We start from the raw sequence: 26,463 nt of genomic DNA, 5'->3' as shown, positions 1-26,463 counted from the left end.
TCCTCCTCTTCCTCTCCTCCATCTCCTTTTCCGCATCTCCCCTCCACCTCTCCTCCTCCTCGTCTTTCACCTGCCAGAGAGATGGGCTCTATTTTGGTAGACATTAGATTCAGTTAGACTGAGCTTCTAATTGTCTCTCTGCAGTTTCCATAGTTACCTTCCTGCACAAAGTCAGCGTGGTTGCACACACAAACACACACCACTCACATACACACACACCATTCACTTCTCATTCACTCTTATGCCACTTGCTTAATCACCCACACACTGTTTCATACCGGGGCCAGTTTTAAATCCCGGTTAGTTGGATGTTTACCGCACGGGTATGGCCTTAACTTGGTAGCCGTGTGTTGTCCTGACAGTCCCCAAATACAGGTCACGTTTTCACCCTCATAATAGCCAGGTGAGTCACAGCGTGTGTGTGTGTTTGTGTGTGCCAGCTGTGTCTAACGTCTGGCCCTCTTTTAACGATGTCTAACACCGCTGGTGAAAAGCCCGATATGACTGTCTCTAGGACCCTGACAGGTGCAGACCGCCTCTGGGTCCTGCTGCCAACGAGGTCAACTGAAGGCCTTACAGTGTTTCCTTTCCTTTTGTTTTAGCAGTGGGGGCTAGCCCCCCCCCCCCCCTCGGAAGCATGTACACTGTCTGCTTCATTTGATCTTGATAGGCTAACCATTCTGTAGCTAATAATAACAATATACCCGCTATTTATTAATTAAAACTACTTCAGCATAATAATGCACCTAAAGTACAAACATGAGCAAGGGCAGCAATCGCTATCGAATCGACATGTGCAATTTCGCTAGCAGGGGAAGAATAGCCTACAAACAACGAAAATCATGAGTTAACTTAATTTAAATGAGCAAGAACTATACACTAATATAACAACAGGCTTAACTGACAACAAGTTATACGACTTAGCTCTACAGTTCTCAAGGACGCACACACGCAATCTCAACTGCGCTGCGAAGCGCGTGTCCGTGCTATCGTCCGATATACTTTCGAACAATCACTGCTGATAAACGACCTCACGTTTTGTACTGTTTCCGTGGCGGCAGACAGTTAGCCGTGGCGGGCCGCCACGAAAAAATCAACATAGCGGAAACACTGCCGTAGTTCCTCCTCCTCTCCACCTCCTTCCCCACTTCCTGTCTTTGTAAGAGCTCCCGGGTGGTGTTTCCTGTTTGGCTGGGTGGTCCTGACTCACGTTCACTTTGGTTTGGTGGTTTGTTTCTCATTTGTGTGTTCTCTCTCTCCGTCTGTCCACCGGCCGTCCATCCATCCGTCCATCCATTTGTACGCCTGTATGTTCATCCCTCCATCCATTCATCCCACCATTTGTTCATCCATCCATCCATCCTGCTGTCGGCACAGCAGAGGAGACATCGCCCCAGAATGGAGAAGAAGGTAGCGGCACGCATCCCCTCCCTCTATATCATCCCTCCATCACTCTCCTCCTCCTCGCCCTCCTCATCCCTTCATCCTATTTCCCTCGGTGTGTATCTGTGTGTGGGCTCCATCCGACAGGCTGTGATATTAAATAAGAATTCATACTTTGGATTGGTGCTGTTCTACAGCTGTGTGGCAGGGTGTTAGGGTTCGGGTTAGTGGTAGTTAATGTCGGAGTGTTGCTGTGCTGAGCGTGTCACTTCTTGTCTACACTCACAAGAAGACACAAGACAAATATGTTTCTTTATACATCTATTGATTTTCTGTAACTGATTTAAATGGTCCCAATCAAATGCTTCCGCAAAATACCATTGTATGATGCGGTTCAAGTTGGAAATCGGCCATTTTGACCAGTTGTCAGTGTGTGTGTCAGTGTGTGTGCTTGAGTGTGTGTGTGAGTTTTTCAGTATGTGCTTCAGTGTGTCTAGTGGGGGTGTGGCCTAGAGGGGCTGTGGCCTAGTGGGGGTGTGGCCTAGTGGGGCTGTGATGTAGAGGGGCGGGGCCTAGCGGGGCTTGATGAACAAACAAATACATGGAGAGGCCTGACATAGCAGAGTCCTCCCTCTAACCTGTAGTCTTCCTGTCTGCGGCCTGTGTGCTGAGCTTGGTGCTGGGCTCTCTTCCTCTCTGTCTCACTTTTTGTTTCTCTCTGTCTCTCTCTATCTCTCTCTGTCTCTCTCTCTCTCACTGAGTCATTAGTGGCTTTAGTTAGAGGAATAAATAAACCGAAATGATAATATTTTTCCTGTTCCCCCCTTCTCTCCTTCCTCCTCCACCCTCTCTCTTTCTCTCTCTCTCTCTCTCTCTCTCTCTCTCTCTCTCTCTCTCTCTCTCTCTCTCTCTCTCTCTCTCTCTCTCTCTCTCTCTCTCTCTCTCTCTCCGCAGGTGCCATGAAGGATCCCTCCAAGGTAAGAATCCTCCAGTTGAACAGAGAAGAAAGGCAAGGAAAGAGAAAGAGGGAGGGTGGAGGAGGAGGGGCAGGCGAAGGAGTGCGATGAGGGGGCTGTGGGCTACAGAAGAGGGTAGAGGGTGGGGCAGGTAGTTTTCTAGGTTCATGGTCTGCCTGGTGTGCAAAAGAACCATCTGATATGTGTGTATGTGTGTGTGTGTTTCCCACGTGTCTACAGGTGAAAGCCCCGGACAACCTGTCCTTCAAGTCGTCAGACAGTGATGTCAGCGACGTGTCGGCCATGTCGAGCGCGTCTCGTCTCAGCAGCACCAGCCACATGTCCGTCCAATCAGAGAGGACCAAGGGCACACGCAAGATCAGGTGAGCCCACAGCAACCTGGCTCACGTACCGACACAGGTGTGATCTGAGCCAGGTCTGCGGGGGACGCCATTGTCAGGGCCGTACCGGGATACTCCCTCAGACGCCTCCTAGCTTCCTAGCGTCCTAGCTTCCTAGCTACCTAGCACTCTTGGCTCTTAGAGTTCTAGCGTTCTAGTGTCCTACCATTCTAGCCTCGTAGCATGCTAGCCTCTTAGCATCCAACCATTCGAGCACAATTGCCTCCTAATGTTCTATCCTCCCAGCGTCTTAACTTCCTAGCCTCCAAGCATCCTAGCCTCCCTGCATCCTAACCTCCTAGCGTCATAGCCTGCTAGCCTCCTAGCCTGCTCGTGTCCTAGGGGGGGTTGTTTGGGGCCTCTGAGGGTGTTTCCCCCCCCCATGCTGTCTACCTGTACAGCAGGATGCCTCAACACTCAGGCCGTCTCTCATCACTGCCATCACACGTTTTCATCACGCCATGGTTGTTGTTGTTTTCTCTTCTCTTGTTTCTGAGCATGCTCTGTCTCCATGGTCACCGATGTGTTCTTGTTTCTTGCCTGTCTGTCTGTCTGTCTGTCTGCTTGTCTGTCTGCCTGGGTGTGTGTCTGTCTGCCTGTCTGTCTGCCTGGGTGTCTGTCTGTCTGCATGCTTTCTGCCTGCTCCCCCTGGGCTGGCTGTGGTCTGCAGTCATGAAGAGGTCCAGGAGGGATGTGAGGCCGGGGAGGGCGGGACCAGCTTCGACCTGGCCGACGCTTTAGCCGCTGGGGCGGAGGGGGGAGGAGGGGCGGAGGGCGCAGGAGGCGCTGAGGGGGGCGGGGGAAGCGAAGGGGGAGGGGAGGGGGGAGGAGCAGGGGGAGAGGAAGAGGCAGCCGAAGAGGAGGAGAAGCCAGCGGCGCCGGCCCCTGAGACCAAGTAAGCCTGCCGGTGGGAGGGGCCAGTAGTCATGACAACACAGGGACAGTAGTCATGACAACACAGTATGTTAACGACAAATGACGCAGCCAAGGTCCAGACCTCAGTAACAATAAAAACACACACGATTGTTCACTTAAACATCGCCCCGCTCCCAATATGAAAACAGAGCAAGCCTGAGTAAGATTTATACATTTGATCCAAAGCAATATACAAAGGGGATTGGAACCAACAACTTTTGGATCTGGGGTCAAATGGTGAACCACTGTGTTATATCTATTCAGCATAGAGATTAGAGCACACATACAGAATCCTTCTCCCACTCTTACTAGGGGAAGTCTGCATGCTGGCCTAACAGCTGTGGAGAGGATCCGTTAGGGATGACCTGCATGTGCATGGACCCTAAGTGTTACCGTTCAGACTACTGTATTCATGTTGTACATTTCTACATCTGTGTCAACTCCTGAGACCTGGCAGTACATGGCTTTTAAAATGTTTACGCGTGTTTGGGTTCGGCGGAAGGTGGTTGCTGGGCCTCAGGAGGATGTGTTCAGTACTGTGTCTCCTTCACCTCTCCTTCCTCAGTCCTTATCTCCTGACCTGCCTGCGTCCTGACCCTCGTCCCCCCCCATCTGCTTGTCTCATTGACTGACCATGATGGTAGTGTTGGTGGTAGTGGAGGTGGTGGTGTTAGTGTACCCTGGCTATCGTTCTGTTCTTTTTATTATTACCATAAGAAAGCAGAGAATAAAAGCCATGATTATCTCCAGTAGATGTCATGGTGACCTTAGTCTATAAATGCCTCCGTCATATTCAGCCAGTGTTCACAAAGTGGAGTGTGTGAGTGTTTATCTGCAGTTGTCTTAGCTGGGATCAGGTGATAACAAGCTGTCTCCCGGGTGCATACACACGCACACTCACACTCTCACAGATCCTTCACTCACACAAAGATCTACACAGCTACTACACACACACACACATTCAGCTACTGCAAACACACACAGATCTCTAGACAAACACTGATCTATAGAAGCACAACAAGACTCAAGTACCTACTGCTAGGCTGACTGCGACCAGGCTAGTGGCAGAGTAGAGAAACAGCCTGTCAGGTAGAGGCCGAATAGAGAAACAGCCAGTCAGAGCAGTAGTAATCTAAGGTCACTGTTGCTTCCTTATGTGCTACCTGCTGTAGGTCTGGTTGGACCTTTAACCCCAACCCAAGCTCCTGCTTCTGTGACCTTTGACTTGTGTCCGTGTCCTCCTGTAGCTGAAGACTGTCCTCCTCTCCCTGTCTCTTCCTGTTTGTCCGGCCTCCCTCCCTTCCTTCCTGTCTGTCCGTACTTCCTCTCCGCCCTCGATCCATCCTCTTCTCTTTTCTTCCTCTCCTCCTGTCCTCTCCTCTCCTCCTCTCCTCTCTTCCTCTCCGCCCTCGATCCATCCTCCTGTCCTCCTCTCTTCTCTTCCTCTCCTCCTCTCCTCTCTTCCTCTCCTCCTCTCCTCTCTTCCTCTCCTGCTCTCTCCTCTTCCTCTCCTCCTCTCCTCCTTTCTTCTCCTCTCCTCCTCTCCTTTCTTCCTCTCCTCCTCTCCTTTCCTCTCCCCTCTTCCTCTCCTCCTCTCCTCCTTTCTTCTCCTCTCCTCCTCTCCTCTCCTCCTCTCCTGCTCTCCCCTCTTCCTCTCCTCCTCTCCTCCTTTCTTCTCCTCTCCTCCTCTCCTTTCTTCCCCTCCTCCCCTCCTCACCTCTCTTCCTCTCTTCCTCTCCTCCCCTCCTCCCCTCCTCCCCTCCTCCCCTCCTCCCCTCCTCCCCTCCTCCCCTCCTCTCCTCTCTTCCTCTCCTCTGCTCTCCCCATCTGCTCACCCCATCATCACTGACAGTGAGTTTACGTCCAAAATGAAACACAGGCCCGCAAATGCGCCTGGCGCCAACCTTACCAAGAGCTCCAGCGTGGGCGGAGAGATCTGCTCGCTGGGACGCCGGGACGACGACGACGACGACGACAAGAAGAGACGCTCCAGCTTCGGGGCCAAGATGGCCGCCATGGTGGGACTGGGGAAGAAGAGTCAGAGTGCCTCCCAGCTCAACCCTGAGGGTGAGTGCCCACTACTCTCGTGTGTGTGTGTGTGTGTGTGTGTGTGTGAGAGAGAGAGAGAGAGAGAGAGAGAGAGAGAGAGAGAGAGAGAGAGAGAGAGAGAGAGAGAGAGAGAGAGAGAGAGAAAGGGAGAGAGTTCCTTTGAACAAAAAACATTCAAATTGTCTCACATTCTATGGAAACAGTGGAAAATTGTTTTCCTGGACTAACAAAACAGACATGCATTTTCATTCACTGCCACCATCATTTCAGCATTGCACCACCCACTACTGTAAGCTGTGGAAGAAATTTAGATTTCCTGTGTGCTTACATTATTCACTAATCAAGAGAACTAGTCATGGATACAAGTCAGTATGTTCTCATGTAAGCTTGCTATTAATAAGAGTAGATTGTGTCTATGTGTCAGGGTTAATAGATGTTTGAGATCAGGAGAAAGTACTGGCTAAATGGTCCTTGTCATGACTACAAGGAGAGCTCCAACTATGTGTTGGGAGCTGTGAATCTCTTTCTCTGAGACTGTTGTAACGTCATTTCTGCCTGACTGTCACTATCTATGTTTACATTCTTGTGCCCTATAAAAGATGGTCCACCGGCCTTCAGAGGGGAGAGAGACATGATTGAGACCTAAGCCTGGTGTTGTGTTGTCATTTATTGTCAGAGGTCTGGTTTTCTCTCCCAATCTGCAGATTGATAAATACTTATTAAAATCCAGAACTCAACTGAACTTAGTCACTCCGTTTATGAAGAGACGGACAAAACACTTTCTTCATCAAAGCCCCCTGCTTGCTTTGTCAATGGATGGTTTAAACAGTGCTCTCCGGGCTGGTCTCTCCTCCTCTTGCCACCCAAACGTGTCCTCCCACAGGGTGTCAACTCTGCCTTTTAGTTCCTCCCCGTTCACGACCTTCACACACCTTCTGTGGAGAGAGAGGGGGAAAGTTGGAGGAGACAGCGATAACTTGCAGAAGAGAGTGTGTGTCCTGTCTGTCTGTTTACATTAGTGGTGATACGTGGGAGGTCTGTTTGAGTTGGCCAAGCCATGTGTTTATAAACTGTATCAGGCTGTGGAGAGGAGGGGAGGGGGACAGCAGAATGTTCTGGTCCAGGTTCTGGTTCTGGTCCTGGTTCAGCCAGTTGCAGTGCAGGAATGGGCCTGGACCTTGAGTGTGTGTGTCACCGGGAGATGGGGAGAAGACTAAGTTGTTGATGTTGTTGTTGTGAGACGGAGGTCATGTCAGGTGAACGGAAAAAGCATACACTCCTCCTTCTCTTACGCACGTCTTTCCTCACGGTGTCCTTCTGCAATCATCGCTCTGCTCTCTCTCTCTCTCTCTCTCTCTCTCTCTCTCTCTCTCTCTCTCTCTCTCTCTTCCCCTCCTCTGTCTCTCTGTCAGCATTCAGTCACAAACGACAGCCCGTCATTATGCTGTGACCCACATATGACCAAGTCAGACGTTCTACGTTCTACTGCCATCCCTCCCATCTCTTCTTTTGTGCTGGTCCCGACGGTATGGATGAGTCATCCAGGGACAGGAAGTGGTCTGAATGGCGACCCCCCCCGGCTGGCCTCAGTCCCATGTGCACATGGAATGAGCTGCCAGGTGAAGAGGGCTGCGTTCGCCTTTTTTCTCTCTTTCCCTCTCGCTCCGTCTCCGTCTCTCTCCCTCTCATCCTCCCCCCCCCCCCCCCCACAAGGACGTTAAAGGGTCCATATGGGTGTTGGGTCCCATGTTTTTTTAACGGTCGGCTTGGTACGAAGGAGCACAAACACTCAGGGAGGAACATACGGTCAACATGTTGACCGCTCTCAACCATCTGGTCCAGCCTTCTCTGTTGGACATTGGTTGCAACATTAGCCAGTCAGCGACCCGGGAACTAGACTGTGGAGGGTGAACCTAGTCCTCCTCCTCTCCTCTCCTCCACCTCTCTCCTACCCTCCCCCCTCCCTACACTTCACCCACTTAGAACGAGGAGGCTGAGGGGGAGGGTGGGTAGAGGAGGAGCGGAGAGGGGAGTGGAGGCGAGAGGAGGGGAGAGGGGGGGGAGGTCAAGACAAGTGGTGGAGGAGAGGGAAGGGGATGAGAGTGCAGGTGAATTGAGAGCTGGTGGGAGAAGAGGGGAGGGGACGCGGCTAGAAGGATACTCAAGGGTAGCTATGTAACAGAGACGTGCGTGTGTGTCTCTGGGTAAATCTCTGACTCCTGGAGCACCATTCGAGTTGCTCCTGTGCTGCGTGCTCTCTGATTGGTTGATCTCCCGGGTGAGCATGTAGCCCTCCCGTCTTCCCACCTCCGAGCACAGTGAGCAGGGAGGAGCGGAGCTGAACACACACGCAGAGAAAAAGAGAGAGACCGAAAGAAAGAAAGAAAGAAAGAAAGAAAGAAAGAAAGAAAGAAAGAAAGAAAGAAAGAAAAAGAGAGACGTGTCTTTTGAACTCTTGCAGACTGGACCCGATCTCTTTGCTTCTTCTATGGACTAGTCTGGTCCCACGTATTCCAGAGCAGCTCGTTCTAGAGCTCTTCATCGTTCCAGAGCAACTTCATTGTTCTAGAGTGCGTCTTCCCTGGAACTCTCCGTCCGTCGGCCGTCCATCCGTCTGTCGACGATCCGCCTGTCGGTCACCTGGTGGTGCGCTGCGGTTCTGTCCAGGGTCCGGGGCGCGGTGGCTAGGGGTGGAGCAGCATGGGCAGGCAGAGTAGTGATGCGAGCAGCGGTGCAGGGGGACCGGGGGGCGGCGCAGCCACACGAATGCAGCGCTCCCACAGCAGGCTCAGTCTGTCAGCCTCCTTCGAGGCTCTGGTCGTCTACTTCCCCTGTGTGAGCTCCTACCACAAGGGCGACGCAGGTGAGACTGTGTGTGTGCGTGCACACGAGAGTGCGTGTGTGTGGTGCTCGGGTGTGTGTGTGTGCGTCTGTGTGTGTGACAGTCTGCATGTCTGATATTGGTCCAGCTGTGATTCAGTTCTCAGTGTTGCCTGATTACTGCACTGTTTCAACCTTCCCCTACAACCTGCCAGTTGCGTGGAGGCCCACCTGCTGGGCAGATGTAGGTACTGCAGGCTGTTGAGGAAAATAAAAGGAGAGGGGGGGAAGTGTAGGAAGAGATGGATAGAGGAAGAGAGATGGGGAGAGAGGGAGGGATATAGGGAGATATGGATAGGAGGAGAGATGAGGAGAGAGGGAGGCATAGGGAGATATGAATAGAGGGAGAGAGATGGGAAGAGAGGAAGGGATGTGGGGAGAGTGGGCCGAGGGAAGCTGGGGAACAGGCTGTTCCCTGGGAACAGACCGATGAGGAGGAGAACTGAGAGGGGCCCGGGCTGGACCAGACCCTCCAGAGACGTGCTGAAGCTGGGTTTGGTCTGGGGAGATGTGGTTTACTGGTTCTTTACCGGCCGGCTGCCAAAGAATTGTGAGTTTACCGACACAAGTTGACTAACTCTCTACTTCTTTCCCTCTCCTTCTCCTTCTCTCTCTCTCTCTCTCTCTCTCTCTCTCTCTCTCTCTCTCCCTCTCTCTCCCCCTCCATCCCTCCCCCTCCAGAGGAGGAAGGGAAGAAGAAGGTGATCCGCCTGCCCATCCAGAGGAGCGTGGAGACGGGTCTGGCCATCGAGTTCAAGAGCAGGATGACCCGGCAGCCCAGCAGGGAGACTGATCCTGAGGCAGAGGCCAAGCCTGGAAAGTACGTAGCCTGACACATGCCTGTACCCATCGCTCACTGACAGTAACCCTGACACATGCCTAGAAACATCACATTCTTCAGAAATTCATTAACGGGACTAAGGGTTATCCTCCTCCCCTCCAGCCTTATCTTCCCAGGGGTGAGGATCGCTGCAGATAAACAGTTCACCGGCTTCCTGGAGGGATTAGGCCCCGCCCAGCTGGCGGGCAGACAGACTCTGGCCACGCCCCCCATGGGTAAGCTCCCCTGCTCCCCTGCTGGACTCGCGCCGTTTCGTATTGGCCAGCCCCCTGGTGGTTGCTGTGTCTTATCTCTGCGTTGACCACAGATTAAAGTGTCTAAGACAAATATTTTATCTATTCATTATCCTTGAGTCTTATTTCTTATCTGGTATTACTTTCTTTCTCAAGATCAGATTTCAACTTTATTTGTCGCCAGAGGACAATTGTTTGTGCAGCAAATTACTATAACATTTAAAAAGCTTAGAGAGGTACGTCAAACAGCAGGTGGGAGAACAACAGTGGTCCCAAGTTCACCTTCCAATCATGGAACTGATTATAGAGGAACTTTATAAAGGATAAAGTGATGACTTTTACAGCACCAGTTAAAAGATCAAATTGTCACCCCACGAGAAATACTCTCTTCTCAGCTAACTGATCACTCCTGAACCTAAACTGAAGTCACACTGTTGGGGGAGACAGACTTTGTTTCTTCCGTGTTCAATAACAGTTGATAAGGGGAATCCTATTTGTTTATCCTGCCCATTAGGACATCCCAGGTCCGGATGTGATATTGATACTGGATATTATATTAACCCCCAGGTGATATCTATTACCAAATGTTATCATTATACTGGATGGTCCTGAGGTCATATTAATACCAGTGCTGTCTGTCTGCAGGTGATATCCAGATCGGCATGGTGTTCAGGAAGGAACGTCTGGATGTGGAGGTGATCCGTGCCCGGGGCCTGGTGGGTAAACAGGGCAACAAGCAGACGCCCGCTCCGTACGTCAAGGTGTACCTGATGGACAACGGCAAGTGCATCGTGAAGAAGAAGACCAGGCTGGCCAGGAAGACCCTGGACCCTCTCTACCAGCAGCAGCTGCAGTTTGAGGAGAACCCCGAGGGCAAGGTCCTGCAGGTAACCAGGAAGTAACACTAACTAGTACAGGTCCTGCAGGTAACCAGGAAGTAACACTAACTAGTACAGGTCCTGCAGGTAACCAGGAAGTAACACTAACTAGTACAGGTCCTGCAGGTAACCAGGAAGTAACACTAACTAGTACAGGTCCTGCAGGTAACCAGGAAGTGACACTAACTAGTACAGGCCCTGCAGTTAACCAGGAAGTAACACTAACTAGTACAGGTCCTGCAGGTAACCAGGAAGTAACACTAACTAGTACAGGTCCTGCAGGTAACCAGGAAGGAACACTAACTCGTACAGGGCATGCAGGTAACCAGGAAGTAACACAAACTCGTACAGGTCTTGCAGATAACCAGGAAGTAACAGTAACTAGTACAGGTCCTGCAGGTAACCAGGAAGTAGGTAGAGGAAGTAGTAATAAACCCTAACATGTGTGACTTCTGACCCTAACATGTGTGACCTCTGACCCTAACATGTGTGACCTCTGTCTGCAGATCATCGTCTGGGGTGACTACGGACGCATGGACCACAAATCCTTCATGGGAGCTGCTCAGATCCTATTGGACGATCTGGACTTGTCCAACATGGTGATTGGCTGGTTCAAACTCTTTCCTCCCACCTCATTGGTAGACCCGACCTTGGCACCTTTGACTAGTAAAGCCGCCCTTGAGGGCTCCAACGCTCGCTCCTAGCGCTCCGAGAGACGGCTAGCGTCGTTATAGCAACCAGCGAGGGAGATGTGGGTGTGGTCAAGATGGCCACGCCCCTGATTCCGCTGCATGCTCGATGTCGTGTGTACTGATTCCGTCAAGAGAAAAAGGGCGGGACTTAGGGCCGGTCGTCTCCCTGGCGACCCGCCCGCTCGCGCACACACAGGACACGCCCCTCCGAAGGAGGAACTGGCTAAGGATGTTTGGACATGAAGGACTTGTCAGTGGACAGGAAGTGGATGCAACTCAGTGGTGCTAGATCACCTGTAGGTTCTACGGTCCAAGCCATGAGAGAGGAGAGAGGATAGAGGGAGGAGAGAGAGGGAGGAGAGAGAGAGACAACTGCAGAGAACTGAGTGATAGTTCTACAGAGACTCTCTGGTTTTGTCTACTAGGACGTTTTCTGCCTTTGTTGTCGAACGCTGTGGTTGGCTGCTGGTCAGGCCACGCTTGAGGGACGGTGTCCACCAATCATCAACCAGGGACAGACCTCCCCAGCGACTCCCACCTCCCCTCCTCACCCCTCCCTCCCTGCCCCCACTCCCTCCCTCCACTCCACCCCTCCAACAAGGATGCAAACACACTCAGACAGCCAATCACATGCTGGAGAGCCAATCACATGGTCATAGAGGTGTGGCCACTGATTGTCACGGTGACCAGACCCAATCACCAACACCTTCTTATCATCCACTGGTCTCCACAGAAACAAACTGGACCTTCTCTTAATTCATTTGATTATTTTTATTTTCTCTTCTGTTCTGCATGGACACACGCTAGGTGACCCGTGGAAAAACACGCTTGGTGACGCGTGGAAAGAAAAAAAGTTGAAACTGCATCTTAAGAGAGAAAAAAAAGAGATAGAATTTCTATTCTACGATTTCCATTATTTTCTAAAAAGAGAAACCCTATAGTGCATGGTTCTCAGGGCGAGTGAATGCTGTCTGATGATCAAGATGGTGGTGGCTGTCGCTCCCAAATAAGCCTGTTTACAAGTGTGTCGTTTTACGGACAGTGAGTGTTGATAGGGCACTGAGAAGAACTGATATTGTGTTGAAAGAGAAAGGGGGAGAAAGAGTGAGGGAGGGAGATGGATGCACAGAAGGTTATGTGTGTGTGTGTGTGTGTGTGTGTCAGAGCTCCTGACTGTCCGGGTCTGCATGGCCTCCCTCTTCTCTGTCTCCACCACAAACACGCATGTAATGAGGCTCCGGCTACACGCCTAGAACACGCCTCCACCCGCATGTTTAGATATGACGATGATGATGATGATGAAGATGATGTTTGAGGAGTTTGCAGTTTCCTGTACAGTGCATGTGAACCTTGCCACGCCCCTCCTCCTCCTCACTGCCCCCACGTTGGCACGACAACGATGCACCAATGGTGATGCGGCAGCGTTCGCCATGGCGACAGAGGTGAGAGGTCAGAATCCTCCAACTAGACATTCCACCGACTGGTAACCATGGTTTCTGTGTGATTTAAAAAGAAAACAAGTATGAAAATGAAATAAAAGAGTTTTATATTTATTGATAAACTTGACAAGGGGGAAATAAATGTATGGTTGCAAGTATATTTTATTTTAATATTGTTATAAAGAAAAAGATAAAATGTAAAAAATGTGTAAAAGAGCTGTTGAGACTGACCCTGCTGAACAAGGAGGGAGGAGAATGTGACAGGAAATGGGACATTGCCACAAAACATGAATTTTTAATTGTTTCTTGTTTTGAGAAAAATAAAATTCATTTACTACTTTTTGGCCGCTTTGTCTGTGAATGCAGTGACACGTCTGCTCACTCAACCACTTTGTTGCTGTGTTAATATTTACACATCAAGCTATTACAATCACCTTCACCTGCGATTCTTCTGGAAGAAGGCCCCTTGTACTGAAGAGTGATCTGGCTGGTCACTACTGCTGCCAGCTTGTTCTTCTCAACATTTCGTACATACAGTCCATGTATGTACGGACTGCCATATAGTCTGTGACATCACAGAGACAGAACAGGCTTAAAGAAAATCTCAACAGCTGCTCACCTGTCTGTAATGTGGCTTGCAGATGATCTTGACAGGGCTGTCAGCTCTCACGCATTGGCCCTGAGACACACGCATTTCAACCAGTTGACACGCTGTCACACCACGCATTGTATTTCTCACGCGGAGAAGGAAACACCAACCAAGTAGTCCTGTTAACGTTGTAAACAGTAATGGAGGAGGCGCAGGCACACTAAGTGAAGCAACATAGGCGTGCGAACACCCGTGAAAGCTTGTCTGCACAGAATGGCTCTGCTGGGATTACCTTGTACCTTGAAATAAACAGTTCATTCAATCTGGTGATAGATACCCACTTCACAGATAGGAACTAATACGACTGCTTCTCTCCCCTATGTTTGTGTAGGGAGACTGGGTATGGTTGTAACACTTTTTTTTCCAGCACTTACCTTTTTTTTTTGCTTCACGTCTGATTTTTTAGGGCAAAGTACCCATATTTGTCTACTACAAGTTGCAACAATTTCAATGTCTTCAACTATATCACAGACTTGTGAGATGATGAAAAATACAAGGTGGTCATTTGTTACAACCAACCCCACTACTGGGGTAGCTTGAAACACGTACTGGGGTACGTTGTAACAGGCAGGCAAACTGCACAAAAACCAAGTAATATGGCACAACAGTTTAATTTTAAATGAATGGCTGCAACAATAACATATTTGTGAATATGGGGAGTGTATGTGCACATTGTGTGTGTTTGTGCGTGCACACGTGTGCATTTGTGTGTGTGTGTGTGTGTGAGTGAGAGAGAGAGAGAGAGAGAGAGAGAGAGAGAGAGAGAGAGAGAGAGAGAGAGAGAGAGAGAGAGCAAATTAACAAACAGCAAATGTTTACTCCTCGACAGGTCTGCAAATGCCTTTGTAAACCGAGATTTGTTAAAACGTTTGTTAACCGAGACAAATCGAAGCGACAAAGCGTTTGCTGACCTGTCGAAGTGTAGACATTTGGTTTCTTATATACTAGGCTACAACAATACGTGGGAAGACCCCAATCAAACACGTCGAATCTGGATCTAATAATCTAATAAAGATGAATCTGGATCTAATAAAGGGAGAACTCCATAGAGTTAATAGAACTCCCACTTTAGGAAAACTTTCGGGTTCTGAACTGGTTGCAGTTCCACTCAAGCTCCATATGAGGGCGCTAACGGTCGAGTGCAGAATGAATGGAGGTCTGGTAACCTGACGTTGTCATACTCATAATTCTAGTCAGAACATGAGTCTGATAACTCTCCGTTGGGCTGTGAGTATGGGGCGTGTTTCAACCGAACTCATAAAACAAATGCCTCTTTCTCAATTGGATAGACCTACAACCAATCAAAGCAACGTAATATGTTGAAAACGAATTCAACCCAAGCGCTTTTTCGTGACGTTGTTGATTACGTTACTGTTGATCATCTGTCCATCTTCGTATAAAGCCCGCCCTGGCAATTTCATTGGTCCGCCCAGCTCCTGTTTATATATAGTTTGTCCCCAATACGAGTAGCCTGGCTGCCAGCCCAACTTCTCCCCGCCCACAAAAAAAATTGGTCGGGAAGTTAGGTCTGGAGGGTCTCGTATTGGGACCCGTATTTCATTTTCATGTTCAGAGCCCCAGGCTCTGTTCGAAAACTTAGACAGCTGTCTTAATCCTTGATGTCTTACTAGACAGGTGTCTAACGAGACAGCTCTCTTTGGGGTAAGGTATCTTAAAAACCATGTGTCTATGTTAAAAACCGTTGTTTTCGAACAGCTTATTAAGACAGGATGTACGTCATGGCGCCGCGTGTACTTATGTGCTCGCATAGCGCGCTTTGTCAGACGGCAGTCAGTCAATTGCATTGAGGTTATTGTCACACTAAGTCAAGATAAGCTGTATTTAAACATGTGTTAGATATAGGCTCAATAGCTCATAACATTTGTGTTTGTATTTCACTCATTTGATAGGATTATGATAAAACAGCAACTAGCTAGTGTCTGCACTGCGATGCTAGCTACTGTACGTTATCGAAAAGTCGGAGCAAATTTACAAATTAGGAGTGTCATCAATAAAATAAGTACATTTTCAGCAACTGCACTGCCCACTTCTCGTTACATTTTTATTCAGATGATGATTTACAAGTACCGTTTAGCTGAAATATGAATTGTAAAAACTTAGAGCAATGGCGGTCAAAAGATTCTGTTTAACTTGTTGCCAGAGCCTGTTTAAGGAGAGCCTTGCCATTCCCTATTAAGCCCCATTGTACCGAATTTGGTTGCAGTTCCACCAGAGTTCCACTGGGGGTGATCGCGAGCGATTGCATGTTGAATGGGAGTCTATGGAGCTTAACGGCTAAATTTGTCTTTTTTGCCTGATTGTCGTTTAGAAATCTCCGATTTGATTGTAGTTTTTGCATGTTCAACATGGATTATAGGTCGAAAGTTGAATGAACGAGTACTTATGTCCTTTTGATTTCGTACAGGGTGAGTCGTTGTTGCCTATAACACGCTAGCATTCTGCTAATGAATGCTGATTGGTTAGTGAAGGACTGATACGACCAGAGCTCTTGCTTGATGGCATCCGAAGCGGAATCAGAATGTCAGAGCATTAGCAACATTAGCAACAACATTAGCAAGCCAAAACTCTTTCTAGCATGTGTATTGACAGGGAGAACCTGTCAGCTGTGTTGTTGATGCCCTGAGAGAAAAAAGTAAGTGACCAGAGCTTGCCGTAGAGCAGTAGCTCTGGTCGTATGATGTGTATGACGTCAATTACATTTTCAAAAGCTTTTTAGAACAGAAAGGCGACTTTTACAAAATCAAACAGCCAGCAGTGTGTATTTTTTTTGCTTCCCCTTTCGAATTCAGAATTCAAATTACTAGACAAAAAATGATATCCTGAGAAAAGTGGATTTTGAGGGGTATAGCTCCATAGACCTCCATTCATTCTGCACTCGCTCGTTAGCGCCCTCACATGGAACTTCAGCCAGTTCAGGACCCGGAAGTTTCCCGATAGTGGCAGTTCTCTCTATATTAGACAATCTCTGACAGCAAGGCAGCTCATATGCTCTCTTAAAAAATGACCGTTATGTGACGTATTTCAAGGTATCTTAATAGACAGGAAAAGATGATTTAAGACATTTCGAACAGAGCTGGACGGGTTGGACGTGTTTTTTTTTTTTGACCAGCCGGAGCAGCGGACACTGCCAGCATTATTTGAATTGTTTGGATGACTGAGTCGGTTGCCATGGTGTGGCGAGGGTCTGCTAAACTGCGTACAACATAACTGTCTATTCACAGTTGAAACGATCCTTAGAGTCTGTGGGTCTTCTGAAAGATGCCAGAAACAGAACAAGTTGGTAAACTCCTAGGCTAGAGCATGCAGTTGTCAGTAGAATCCACTTAAAGGTTGTGTAATTTTACGAGCAGCAGAACCTGTTTGGAACGTGCACTGACTTCTTAAATTAGCAACTGGCTTGGACCATCACTGGTGTGGGTGAGGTAAAGCACGGGTTCCTTCCATAGAGTCAATATAACTAGAGTAAGCTACTTTTGTCTTCCAAGATGGCGTCCCCATTCATTTCTATGAAAAGTGCTCAGTGGCGCAGTGAGGCAAGCGAGAGCGCGAGACTGGACGCGGCCATCTTTCCACTTCCGTGTCTTCCGGTCTAGCTTTAAACAGTGGCTCTTTTTTTCCCTAGCTCCGAGACCTCGTGCACGCTTGCAACTAGCTGTACACGTCATATTTGCGACAACCAGTCGCGAGCATAGATTTATATGGTTACGAGCGTGTGAGCTAAGGCATTGCAGTTGCAGAGTCTATGGGCAGAAAGTCCGATAAGAATCAGAGACATGATGCAAACTTAACGGAAATGTATTCTGTCATTGTATAGTATTCCTTCCACTTGTTTTTAAGAAATAGGCTATAGGGCTAAATATAGGGCTATTCTAGATGGAACTCATCACATATGTTGCTTTTTTTCTGCGTGATTTGAGTATGATTTCCAACGCATTGTATCGGATGAAATAAACTGTTAACATGAACAGCTCCGTCGTTGTTCTCGCCAGGCAAAGAAAGCTTAGTTATTTTGGTAACCAAAATCTTCCATAATGCAGACTTACCATAGCTTACTGTCAACTTTATATTCAAACAAAATGCCACGAAATTCACACTGCCTTCAATTAATCATCAGTTACACTGTTACACCTACATCCACTGGGGCCGTTGCTTCAAGCCGAGGGGCGAGGGGTGGGGGTCTGGTTCCTTCGTTGTGCGGTAGAAGATGGCCCTGATTGGTCCCTGAGACAACCCTCTGGAGATGTTGGTTGTTCTAAAGAGGAAATGGATTTGAAAGCATAATTATATTGATTAAATTTGATGAAAAGCAAACCCCTAAGATTACAGCATACACTGAAGTTCTGAGAAGCCAGTTTCAAAATGCATGCGTGACCCTTTAACCTAACCTACTCCAAATAACCTAAGGATCTGACACAAGCACCTCTGAGATCTCACTTGAGGCATGCACTAAAGCATGTACCTCTTATCACACCCTTTCAAAACACAACGCCTAGACCGGTACAAATAGTCACTTTACTCAAAGAGCATATCTGTTTTTCAGAAATTTGCATCCAGGTACCCAAGAAAGCACTCTCATTATAGAAACCCAGTTTGGTCAGGGTCATGCTTTTGTTTACGTCTACAGAGGTCATAGGTAATATGGTCAATTTGTATGTGCAAATAATTTCAAACACTTTTGTTAGTAATTGTTGTTTTTTCAAATAATCTGACAGCTCAGTCATGTAAATTGTCAAAACTTGACAGGTACCCCAGTGGTGGGAGAGGGTGAGGGTTGGTGGTTGTAGAGCATCATCACAGGCAAGCTTAAACTCCGGAGGATCTCTTTAATGGCCTCACACTGGACATTGTCTGCAGCAAAAGGATATTCAAATATTTTCTTTGAAGTGAGTTAAGTATAAATATCTAGGCCTATGTAAATATACAGAGATTGACCGAATTATGTTGTCATAATAATCAGACCAACACCCCCACCAGAGCCCACATGACAAGCTGACAAGGTAGCTTTTGGTGGCATGAGATCACCATTTTGTGATCTTGCTGTATTTGTCTGCTCACTGCTTGGCGCCTGCCTGCTTAATACCTATGTGTTTACAATAGGCAATTGAAAACTACCGTAGAAGTTGGTGCGCGTACATGGTGTAGGCCATCAAACAGAACCAAATATTCGCTGGGCTCTGGATTATCCTCACACTGGGTAGGTTTCTGCAACAGAACGACGTATAGTTATTAAAGGACAGTTGTATCAAGAAGTAGTTATCATACTGTGTGTGTGCGTGGGGGGGGGGGGGGGGGAGTGATTGCCAATTGCATTAAGTGAGAGCAGAGAGATAATAGATTAATACAAATTTTATATATATTTGTTTTTGATGGTCTCACCCAGCTGTGAGATATTTGAACTAACTACACTTTATTCCACCTGGTCTTTTGGGATGGGAGAGTGAGGAAGTGATAATTAGACTACCACTGACCACACCACAGAAGGGTAGCATTTAGCAACTGGCTAATACAATGTAGTTATACGTGTGTGTCTGATCAGGAAACGTTTCACAAGTGCGGAATCCCAAGGAGAGATGTACATGTGGTGTGTGCCATGTCACAGATAACATCAGAAAAGGGCGATAATACTGTTTACTACTATCCAGCATGCTGTTTGGAATGCTATGGTTTACATTTCGTGCCACAATATAAGTATTTCACATGATGGGTCACACTGGGTAGTTGGACCTGTTATTGGTCATGTATGTCGATGAGCACAAGAAGTCCACAGTCTAATATTTTGAAAAACGAAGCATTACCTGAGATTTCTTCGACAAACACATCCCCATGTTGTTTGTGAATGGTATAGGACTAGTTCTTAAATGGCGCTGTTTTTTTGCGTCATGTGTCATAGCTTTAGCCACTCCTTTCCTTCCTCTGTCAAAGTTAGTTTAAAGTAAACTAGCTTAAAACTGAAAGTCTCGTCTAAACTTAGTAAAACTGTGGCGCTGAGACATGAAGGCTTATGTTTTCTTCACTGGCGACCTAACAAAATTGAATATTTTACACAGCATTTAGTAATCACAATTTCTTACTGTGTCAAGTCAGTGAAGTTCAGTTCTGGCTTAGTCCTCACAAACATCTTCTGCCATGTTCAGTCACCAACCCCAAAATCTTGAACTGTAGTTGTTAACCAAAGTCAAAGATAGACAAAGTCCGGTTCAGAAGGACAGTACATCTGAGCAGGAGCGTCTGTGAAGTCTCTTGCCTTGCAGGGTGTGTTTATATTACACACAGTTTTTTCTGTGGTCTAACACCAGTGAATGCGCTGTGGGCATTATGACTAATTCCCTTCCTTTTTAAACTTGCCATGTTGCAACTCCACCACCTTATTGTCTTTTAAAATACACAAACCCAGAAGGTTTAGATTTAGATTAATTGCCCAGTATTTATATTCTGCAGAACCGGAGTAAAGCTCTAATCTCTTGTACAGTTGTCCATATCAATTAGCATGCTATCAACAAAGATTCCCTTGGGGTCAGCAGAGCCAATCTGTGCTGACAAGCTTTCACGGGTGTTTGCGCGTCTATGTTGCTTCACTCCGTGTGCCTGCGCCTCCCTCATAACTGTTTACAACATTAACAGGACTACTTGGTTGGTGTTTCCTTCTCAGCGTGAAAAAATACAAGGTGTGGCGTGAGGGCGCTGGAAGTGGTTGAAATGCTTGTTCACGGCCAAAGCGTTAGAATTGGCAGCTTCTTTTTTAAGACAAGAAGCCAACTTTCCTTGCCCGAGGACACAACGTCATTTGACACGGCCAGGAATTGATCTGGCAACCTTCTGATTACAGGTTTTTTTACAGTCGCTAGGACACATTTCTCAATACTTAGGTCACGTTTTTAAACTCTTCACAGTTCTCCTAACCAACTTTCAGCTCGACACAGCAGTTAATTGCACATTCAAAATGCACTAAAACTACCAAATCACTTCATACATGTCTCAAATCAACTCATTCTTACATAACACTAGCAAAGGTTGACAGCCAACAAACATACTTTGTCACCCACAAAACAATGACCTAAAAATCACTAACAACAAGTAACATTAAACAATGTTGTCTTATGTAAAACAAGGACACCTCTCTACTGTTTGGAATTCACTGCAATATATGTTACTGGAATGAATCAGACATGATCCAGTATGCTTCAATATGTTATATATCTTTCTTTTTTTTCACTAATTCCAGAATACAAGAATGTGTATACACACCATCCACTGATACAGATACAATAGGAATGCTACTGTAAACTTCTGCATTTAGCTATAGTTTCTCATCCACATCTTATGTCATCTAGGGCAATACGCCTAGGAAAGAATCTTCTGGCATGCCTGATCCATCCCTGGCAATGTCCAGGCATCCAGCATTCATTGCGTCCAGGAGGGACATTTGATCATGTGGATGGCGGTCATACAGTAAACCTTCCACCTCCATGAGGAAAATAATGATTCTATGGGCTTGAGAAATGGAGAGTAAGGTGGGAAGAAAAGTGACACCATTCTGGGATGGGCTGCAAACCACTCAGTGACTGAACGGGAGTGGTGAAATTTTATTGTTTTCAACTGAAGTTTAACAGTTTTGAAAACAGGACGTAAGCATGTGCAAATTGGCCTGGAGGTACATAGAGTTTTGGCAGTTGTTGTGTCGAAGTGAGAAAAGAATGAATGTTATTTGAAAGATGTAGTCATTGAATGCATTTTTTGCCAAAGCAAAGACAAAAATGATCCACAGTGTAGCCCACATTTACTTCTGTTGTGCTCCCTGTGTGAAGAGTTTTGAAAACGTGACTCAAGTATTGAGAAATGGGTCCTAGTGACTGTAAAAAACTGTAATAGCTTGACTCCCTAACCGCTCAGCCATCTGACCCCCACTACAGTAAACGCATACAAAAAGAATGTCCGTTTTTTTACGGTTTGATAAAACTCATACCATTGCATGCCACAGTGCACATGGAGTGCCTTGGAGTCAATACCTACGCAGACGGACCAGAGGACGACGAGAATATAGACGAAGAGGAAGGTGAAAAATAAGACTGACTTTGACTATTCTCTGACCATTTACTGACACACATGACCGGAGGGAACCCACGTTTGTCCTCCTCTCTCAGTGTACCACAAATTGTAGATATTGCACATAATAAACCAATAATATATCTTTGTCATTCTCATTTGTATAATATTGATTTTGTGTGTGTCCTCGTCACGCATAACTGTCAGGTTTTTGCATTCCAATTCAGGATTGATGTTAGATCAAGTGGCATATTTGGGAATTGAGGCTTGAGGCACATGCACAGATTGGCTCTACTGACCCCAAGGGAATTTCTGTTGATAGCATGCTTATTGATATGGACAACTGTACAACAGATTAGAGCTTTACTCCTGTTCTGCAGAATATAAATAGTGGGAAATTAATCTTTACCTTCTGGGTTTTTGTATTTTAAAAGGCAATAAGCTGGTGCAGTTGCCAAATGGCAAATTTAAACAGGGAGGGAATCAGTCATAATGCACACATCACATTCACTGGTATGAGACCAGAGAAAAAACTGTGTGTAAGTAATAAGATTAGCATTAAGACACTGAGTTGGATCTTCCAGTTTGTAAAATGTGATTCATACAATCAATTTAATGGTAGAATGTACAATTTTAACTATTCAAAATGAAGGTAGCCAAAGGTAAATATTGCTTCCAATTGTTACCGTAGTCTCAGAGTTGGTTGTTTGGGTTTTTTCCCATTTCCCCCAAAACAGGTCATATTTTGATTGTTTAAAATGCATTTAATGCCACATTACAGAAAAGTGTAGCATAGAAGTCCATAAATGTAATCCTTAGCGTCAACTGATATTCATGAACAAAATACATCCTAAAATTCAGAAATTGCATTTTAAGTTCAGTGTTCTTTGTGCAAACTTGTCAGAAATATTAATCTATCAAGCATTGCACAGTCAGTGAACAAGTTTAAGAAAGTTTATTGCTTGCGGCCGGCCCACAAGGAGACAAAAACATCACACACCATTGTGCTACAAAGTTTGTCTGCTAGCATGTTGTGCTAGCTAGCTCTTTAAGCAGCCCTGCTCTTTACAGTCATTGGTTAAGACAAAGGCATGCAAATGTTCCATGGCTCTTCTTCATTGGCTCCTTGCATAGACCTGGCATGCGTGTTTGCGTGTGTGTGTGTGTGCCTTTTGACCCCTGTAAGCTTGACCACATGATTCACCCAACACGGATAAGGCCAGACATCTTTTATGGCCTCTCCCGTAAGAGCGAGTTGGCAGCCCAGGTCTGCTTGTTTACATATGCCTAGTGTTACCCAAAGTTCAGATTTGGGGGTAGGCCTCTCTACACACAAGGAATGCTGAACACAGAATCATTCTTATACAGAATAAATGTGTTACATCTTCAATTTTCCCAACAAAACTTCATTTTCATCCCATTTTCTTAGCATTAAACCTAATTGTTTGTAGAGCACAGATAGCTTTCCACTAGTCAATAGTCCATGAAACTGACAATACATCTTCAATAACTTTTTTTGCATTCTTGAGGTGTTAATCATGTGCTCAAGTCAACCACTGCATAACTAAAAATAATTTGATCAAAGAAAGTATTTATGTCAACTTGAACATGATATTATCTGGAAATTATATTAAACTGACTTAATTTAATTCAACAATGTTTTGGGGATTTTTTTTTTTAAGACAAGAAAGTCAACTTTGAAATGTTTCAAAGTGATAACACATGACATACACTGACCATGAAATAGTTCAGTCAAGACAATCACGTATTAGATTTGAGCATTTATTGTTACATGACATGGACATGTAGATTTAACTTTGGCAGTGTGGATGATCTAAGGGAAGCACTCCCTGCCTCCTCGATGCAACACATACATACATGACATATGAGGCAGGGAGCAATAGAGATATAATCCCCCTGATGGTTAACCATACAGACAGCATGGGGGAGAAGGGGATGGTGGAGGGCGGCAGCAGCACTGATCATACAGCAACCGGGGAGTGTGTGCGTGTCTGCACACCTTACCGGCCGTGGCCCAATGGATATGCACTGCTAACATGGGTTTGGTAGTAGGCGGAGGAAGGAAGGTGGAGTAAGACGCCTTACGTCCCCGATGACTGACGCGCGCTGCCCGATTGCCCTGCCTGGACTAGCTGCGCTTATGAGTTTCCCATTGTCAAGCTATTGGAATGATTTCACTGTGGCATTTACAGAGGGGGGCGCAATTTTCAGACACCCAAATGTTGGAACACCCGGCCTTTGCTTTAAGATCTGCACAGTTGGGATACTTGTTTATGTAAGGACAGGGATTGGCTGTAATGAAACAAGAAAGTCAAGTTAATTTAAAATTCCCAAACGGTCTATATGTATAGTAGCTCATGTGCATTTAGATATGGCATACACATCATATGTGCAGTATATATACAGTATGTTTATACATATACAGTATATATAAACATACACAAATATATAGTATACAGTAATATCAGTATTACTCAATTACTATGGGTATGAGGTAATCATACTATAGGGCAGGTTTTTGCACAATGTATATCGTAACTTACTGCAAAGGTTGTTTTCACATGCATTGGGACACATGGCACATGGCGCTCCAACCTTGTATGGTTGCACTCCTTTGAAATTCCCACTGTTAACGAAAGCATTCAAAGGATCACTAGCTTATAACTTGCACCCGCTTGATTACTCTACACCCATGAGAGGTTATTACATTTGGGGTTTTGACACGTGCTGCACATAAATATAACTTTTCAAATGTCAGTTTAAAATATGCTTATCAACTCATTGCCGTATTATGTGGATCAGAGTGCACGTTCTAAACAGCTTGTGGAGGTTTGCGAAAATGTGACTTACGCTCTGTAATACTGGCAGCCATAGAAATAGACTGAGCCTGGACACATGGCTACTCCACAGCCAACTTTGTAAGAGCTATTCCACACTACCTGTATCAAAGGAGAGGCAACATTGGGCTAGCAGGTTGTTTTTTTTATGTCTAGGCTTCCCTTTACATGTCCATGAAGTCCAAACAGGCTGGCAAGCATTCATCAGAAGGCTGTTACCTGTGTGTAGTGACCAATGGGTTGACGATTGATTGAGCCATTAGGGTATTGGTAATTCATGACTTCACTGTGCCAGACTGTGACAACTTTCGTCCAATTCATTGATTCAGATGATTTGAAGAGGTTCTCGCCACATTCATAGTCTGTTCATCATGGAAATGAGAAAAGAAACACAAAAGTACATAAATGTACAGTGTATACACATAATAATGTAATATATACATGTATTGGAATAAGTTAGCACACACTCTAGGAACACTGTGCCTATAGAAAGGTTTTGGGGTCCCAGAATTTTTGCTCATGTGATTTGATGTTTGGACTGATTGGTTGATCATATCTCTGCGACAACGCTTATTATGGACAACCCTCGTTTGGTTTACTACTGGACAGATGCCCAACTAATAAGTGAAGTTAGCCATCTGTTTACCAAGCTACTCAACTGTAGGATTGATATGCATTATGTAAGTGAAATATTAATAAGTTAGCAGGTAAGCTGGGAGTACCTTGAATCATACAGTACCCTGTAGAGTGGGTAGATATATCAGTGAAAAAAACACCAAGAAGATGAGCGAAGATGTTGGTCATATGTTTGTATGTTATACCTCCAATCATGCGACTGCTGGGTGGACCATGAGCCAAGGAACAAGTATCAACCCATGCCTGGGCACTGGCTGCAGCCTCCTTACTCCAGCTCTGCAAGGTACATGCAGCATGCAAATGATACATTTACATGTAGTCATTTTTTGATGGGTCGGTAACGTTTGGTGTTGACCTTTTGAATAGGGACCCATTCAAATCAAACCGACCCGTTGTGTGACAAACACAACTGTGTTTGTACATGAGTAAAGATATGAAAATCAAGTCACCGTCGGTTCAGAAGGACTGGTATGAGACTGTAGACATGAAAGCTTACCATCTTGAGCATGTCACTTGCCGTCGGCTGAACATCTCGTCTGAAGGTGTTATGCTGATCAAGGATTTCCGTCTGAACTGCCGTGCTGTCTGTGCAAATGTCTACACACATATTTGCACTAATATATAAAAGCCCATCAACATTTCTTAATCTACATTGAATCATAACCAGTATGGGGTTTCATAAAACACATGATCAATACAACATTGAATGCTAATTCATGTTAGTCAGTTTATGTTTAATTAAACAATAAAATAAATGATTCTAGATTCTGTACATGATGATATGAGTACAGTGAAGTCTGGTGAATATAAGTTGCACTTACTTGATTGCTTAGGACAAAAGAGGATATGAAAGAAAATAACCAGTTAAGCCAGAACACAACTTGCTTACAAATGAGTTACATACAACTATCGTATTCTTTGCACTCTATTATTAGTTCAGTGTCTCAAAGATTGTTTTTATACAAACCAAACTGTACACACCACGTTGCATGCAGAGTGAACTCGATGCAGTGTCAAGATGCAAATCACAAGCAAAAACATGTTTCCTGAAGTCCTGGAGAGCGGAAGACACCTAACGAACGATAGAAAATAATATAATAATAGGCCTGATACGGATTTACATTGACCTTCCTTTTTTTCTTGGTGTTTTTAAAATTCCAGATTGTAATACTTGCCCAGCAGAATTTGGCAGCAGAAAGAGATCCAGTACCTGTGTAAGGATCCAGTTCTTGTTCAAGTGGTCGTTTGGTAGCCTCCTTTTATAAGCCTTCCCTCAACCTATATTATTGGTCCGATAAGTTACTTTCTGGACAATAACAAGTCGGCAAACTCGTTTGAAGACCTGTTGGAAGGTGCAAACATGGAATTGTAATTGCAAGGGAAGGGCCGGACCAACCCAATGACCTAAAAATGTGTTTGGGGGCCCCTCCCAAAACAAAAATGTGTTTTGCCAATCAAAAAGGGCCTCATGCACTATTTTAGTTTAGGACCCCAAAACCCTAGGGCCGGCCCTGCAAGTCATCTTCTGACATTGCTTTGCTCCCTGCAAAAAGCTCAAAAATTATAAACTGGTAAAAGCTGGAGAAGTA

The 26,463-nt window shown here is 46.0% G+C and overlaps 2 protein-coding genes and 1 long non-coding RNA gene across 4 annotated transcripts in view; 1 reads left to right on the top strand and 2 right to left on the bottom strand.

Moving 5' to 3' along the window:
- rims2b (regulating synaptic membrane exocytosis 2b) overlaps positions 1-11,774 on the top strand; it is a 53,521-nt gene extending 41,747 nt beyond the window's left edge. Inside the window, 7 exon segments of the mRNA XM_084695943.1 lie at positions 2,338-2,360; positions 2,580-2,722; positions 5,508-5,722; positions 9,266-9,404; positions 9,528-9,640; positions 10,304-10,545; positions 11,043-11,774. Coding sequence (XP_084552069.1) covers positions 2,338-2,360; positions 2,580-2,722; positions 5,508-5,722; positions 9,266-9,404; positions 9,528-9,640; positions 10,304-10,545; positions 11,043-11,240 — 1,073 coding nt within the window. The 3' untranslated portion in view covers positions 11,241-11,774.
- Positions 11,775-11,981: 207 nt separating this feature from the next.
- On the bottom strand, positions 11,982-19,568 carry LOC146295055 (uncharacterized). 2 transcript variants are annotated; one of them, XR_014753269.1, is made up of 6 exons: positions 19,409-19,568; positions 18,450-18,539; positions 18,085-18,185; positions 17,470-17,589; positions 13,102-13,232; positions 11,982-12,724 (listed from the first exon to the last, which is right to left on the bottom strand). It is a non-coding gene; the product is annotated as an uncharacterized LOC146295055 (long non-coding RNA). The 2 variants fall into 2 exon arrangements; XR_014753270.1 differs by having other exon boundaries at positions 13,108-13,232.
- A 3,888-nt stretch (positions 19,569-23,456) lies between these two features.
- On the bottom strand, positions 23,457-25,481 carry LOC146295054 (cysteine-rich venom protein-like). The gene is made up of 6 exons (XM_084696748.1): positions 25,371-25,481; positions 25,060-25,150; positions 24,458-24,600; positions 24,252-24,340; positions 23,945-24,027; positions 23,457-23,693 (listed from the first exon to the last, which is right to left on the bottom strand). The coding sequence occupies exons 1-6, from the start codon at positions 25,479-25,481 to the stop codon at positions 23,557-23,559; spliced, it is 654 nt and encodes a 217-aa protein (XP_084552874.1). The 3' UTR covers positions 23,457-23,556.
- Between the last annotated feature and the right edge of the window lie 982 nt (positions 25,482-26,463).

Source organism: Hypomesus nipponensis, chromosome 4 (assembly GCF_054491055.1).
Source record: "Hypomesus nipponensis isolate SF chromosome 4, ASM5449105v1, whole genome shotgun sequence".
Taxonomy (NCBI): Eukaryota; Metazoa; Chordata; class Actinopteri; order Osmeriformes; family Osmeridae; genus Hypomesus; species Hypomesus nipponensis.
This window is presented reverse-complemented; position numbering and strand designations above follow the sequence as displayed.

What these genes read in the sequence shown, in the direction of transcription:
- LOC146295054 (XM_084696748.1), bottom strand. Translation starts at nt 25,481, where the DNA reads ATGTGTGTAGACATTTGCACAGACAGCACGGCAGTTCAGACGGAAATC. An exon ending in CCATTGGTCACTACACACAG is followed by an intron (nt 24,341 to 24,457) that starts GTAACAGCCTTC and finishes CCTTTGATACAG; the next exon opens with GTAGTGTGGAATAGCTCTTA. An exon ending in GGCTGCCAGTATTACAGAGC is followed by an intron (nt 24,028 to 24,251) that starts GTAAGTCACATT and finishes TTTCGTTAACAG; the next exon opens with TGGGAATTTCAAAGGAGTGC.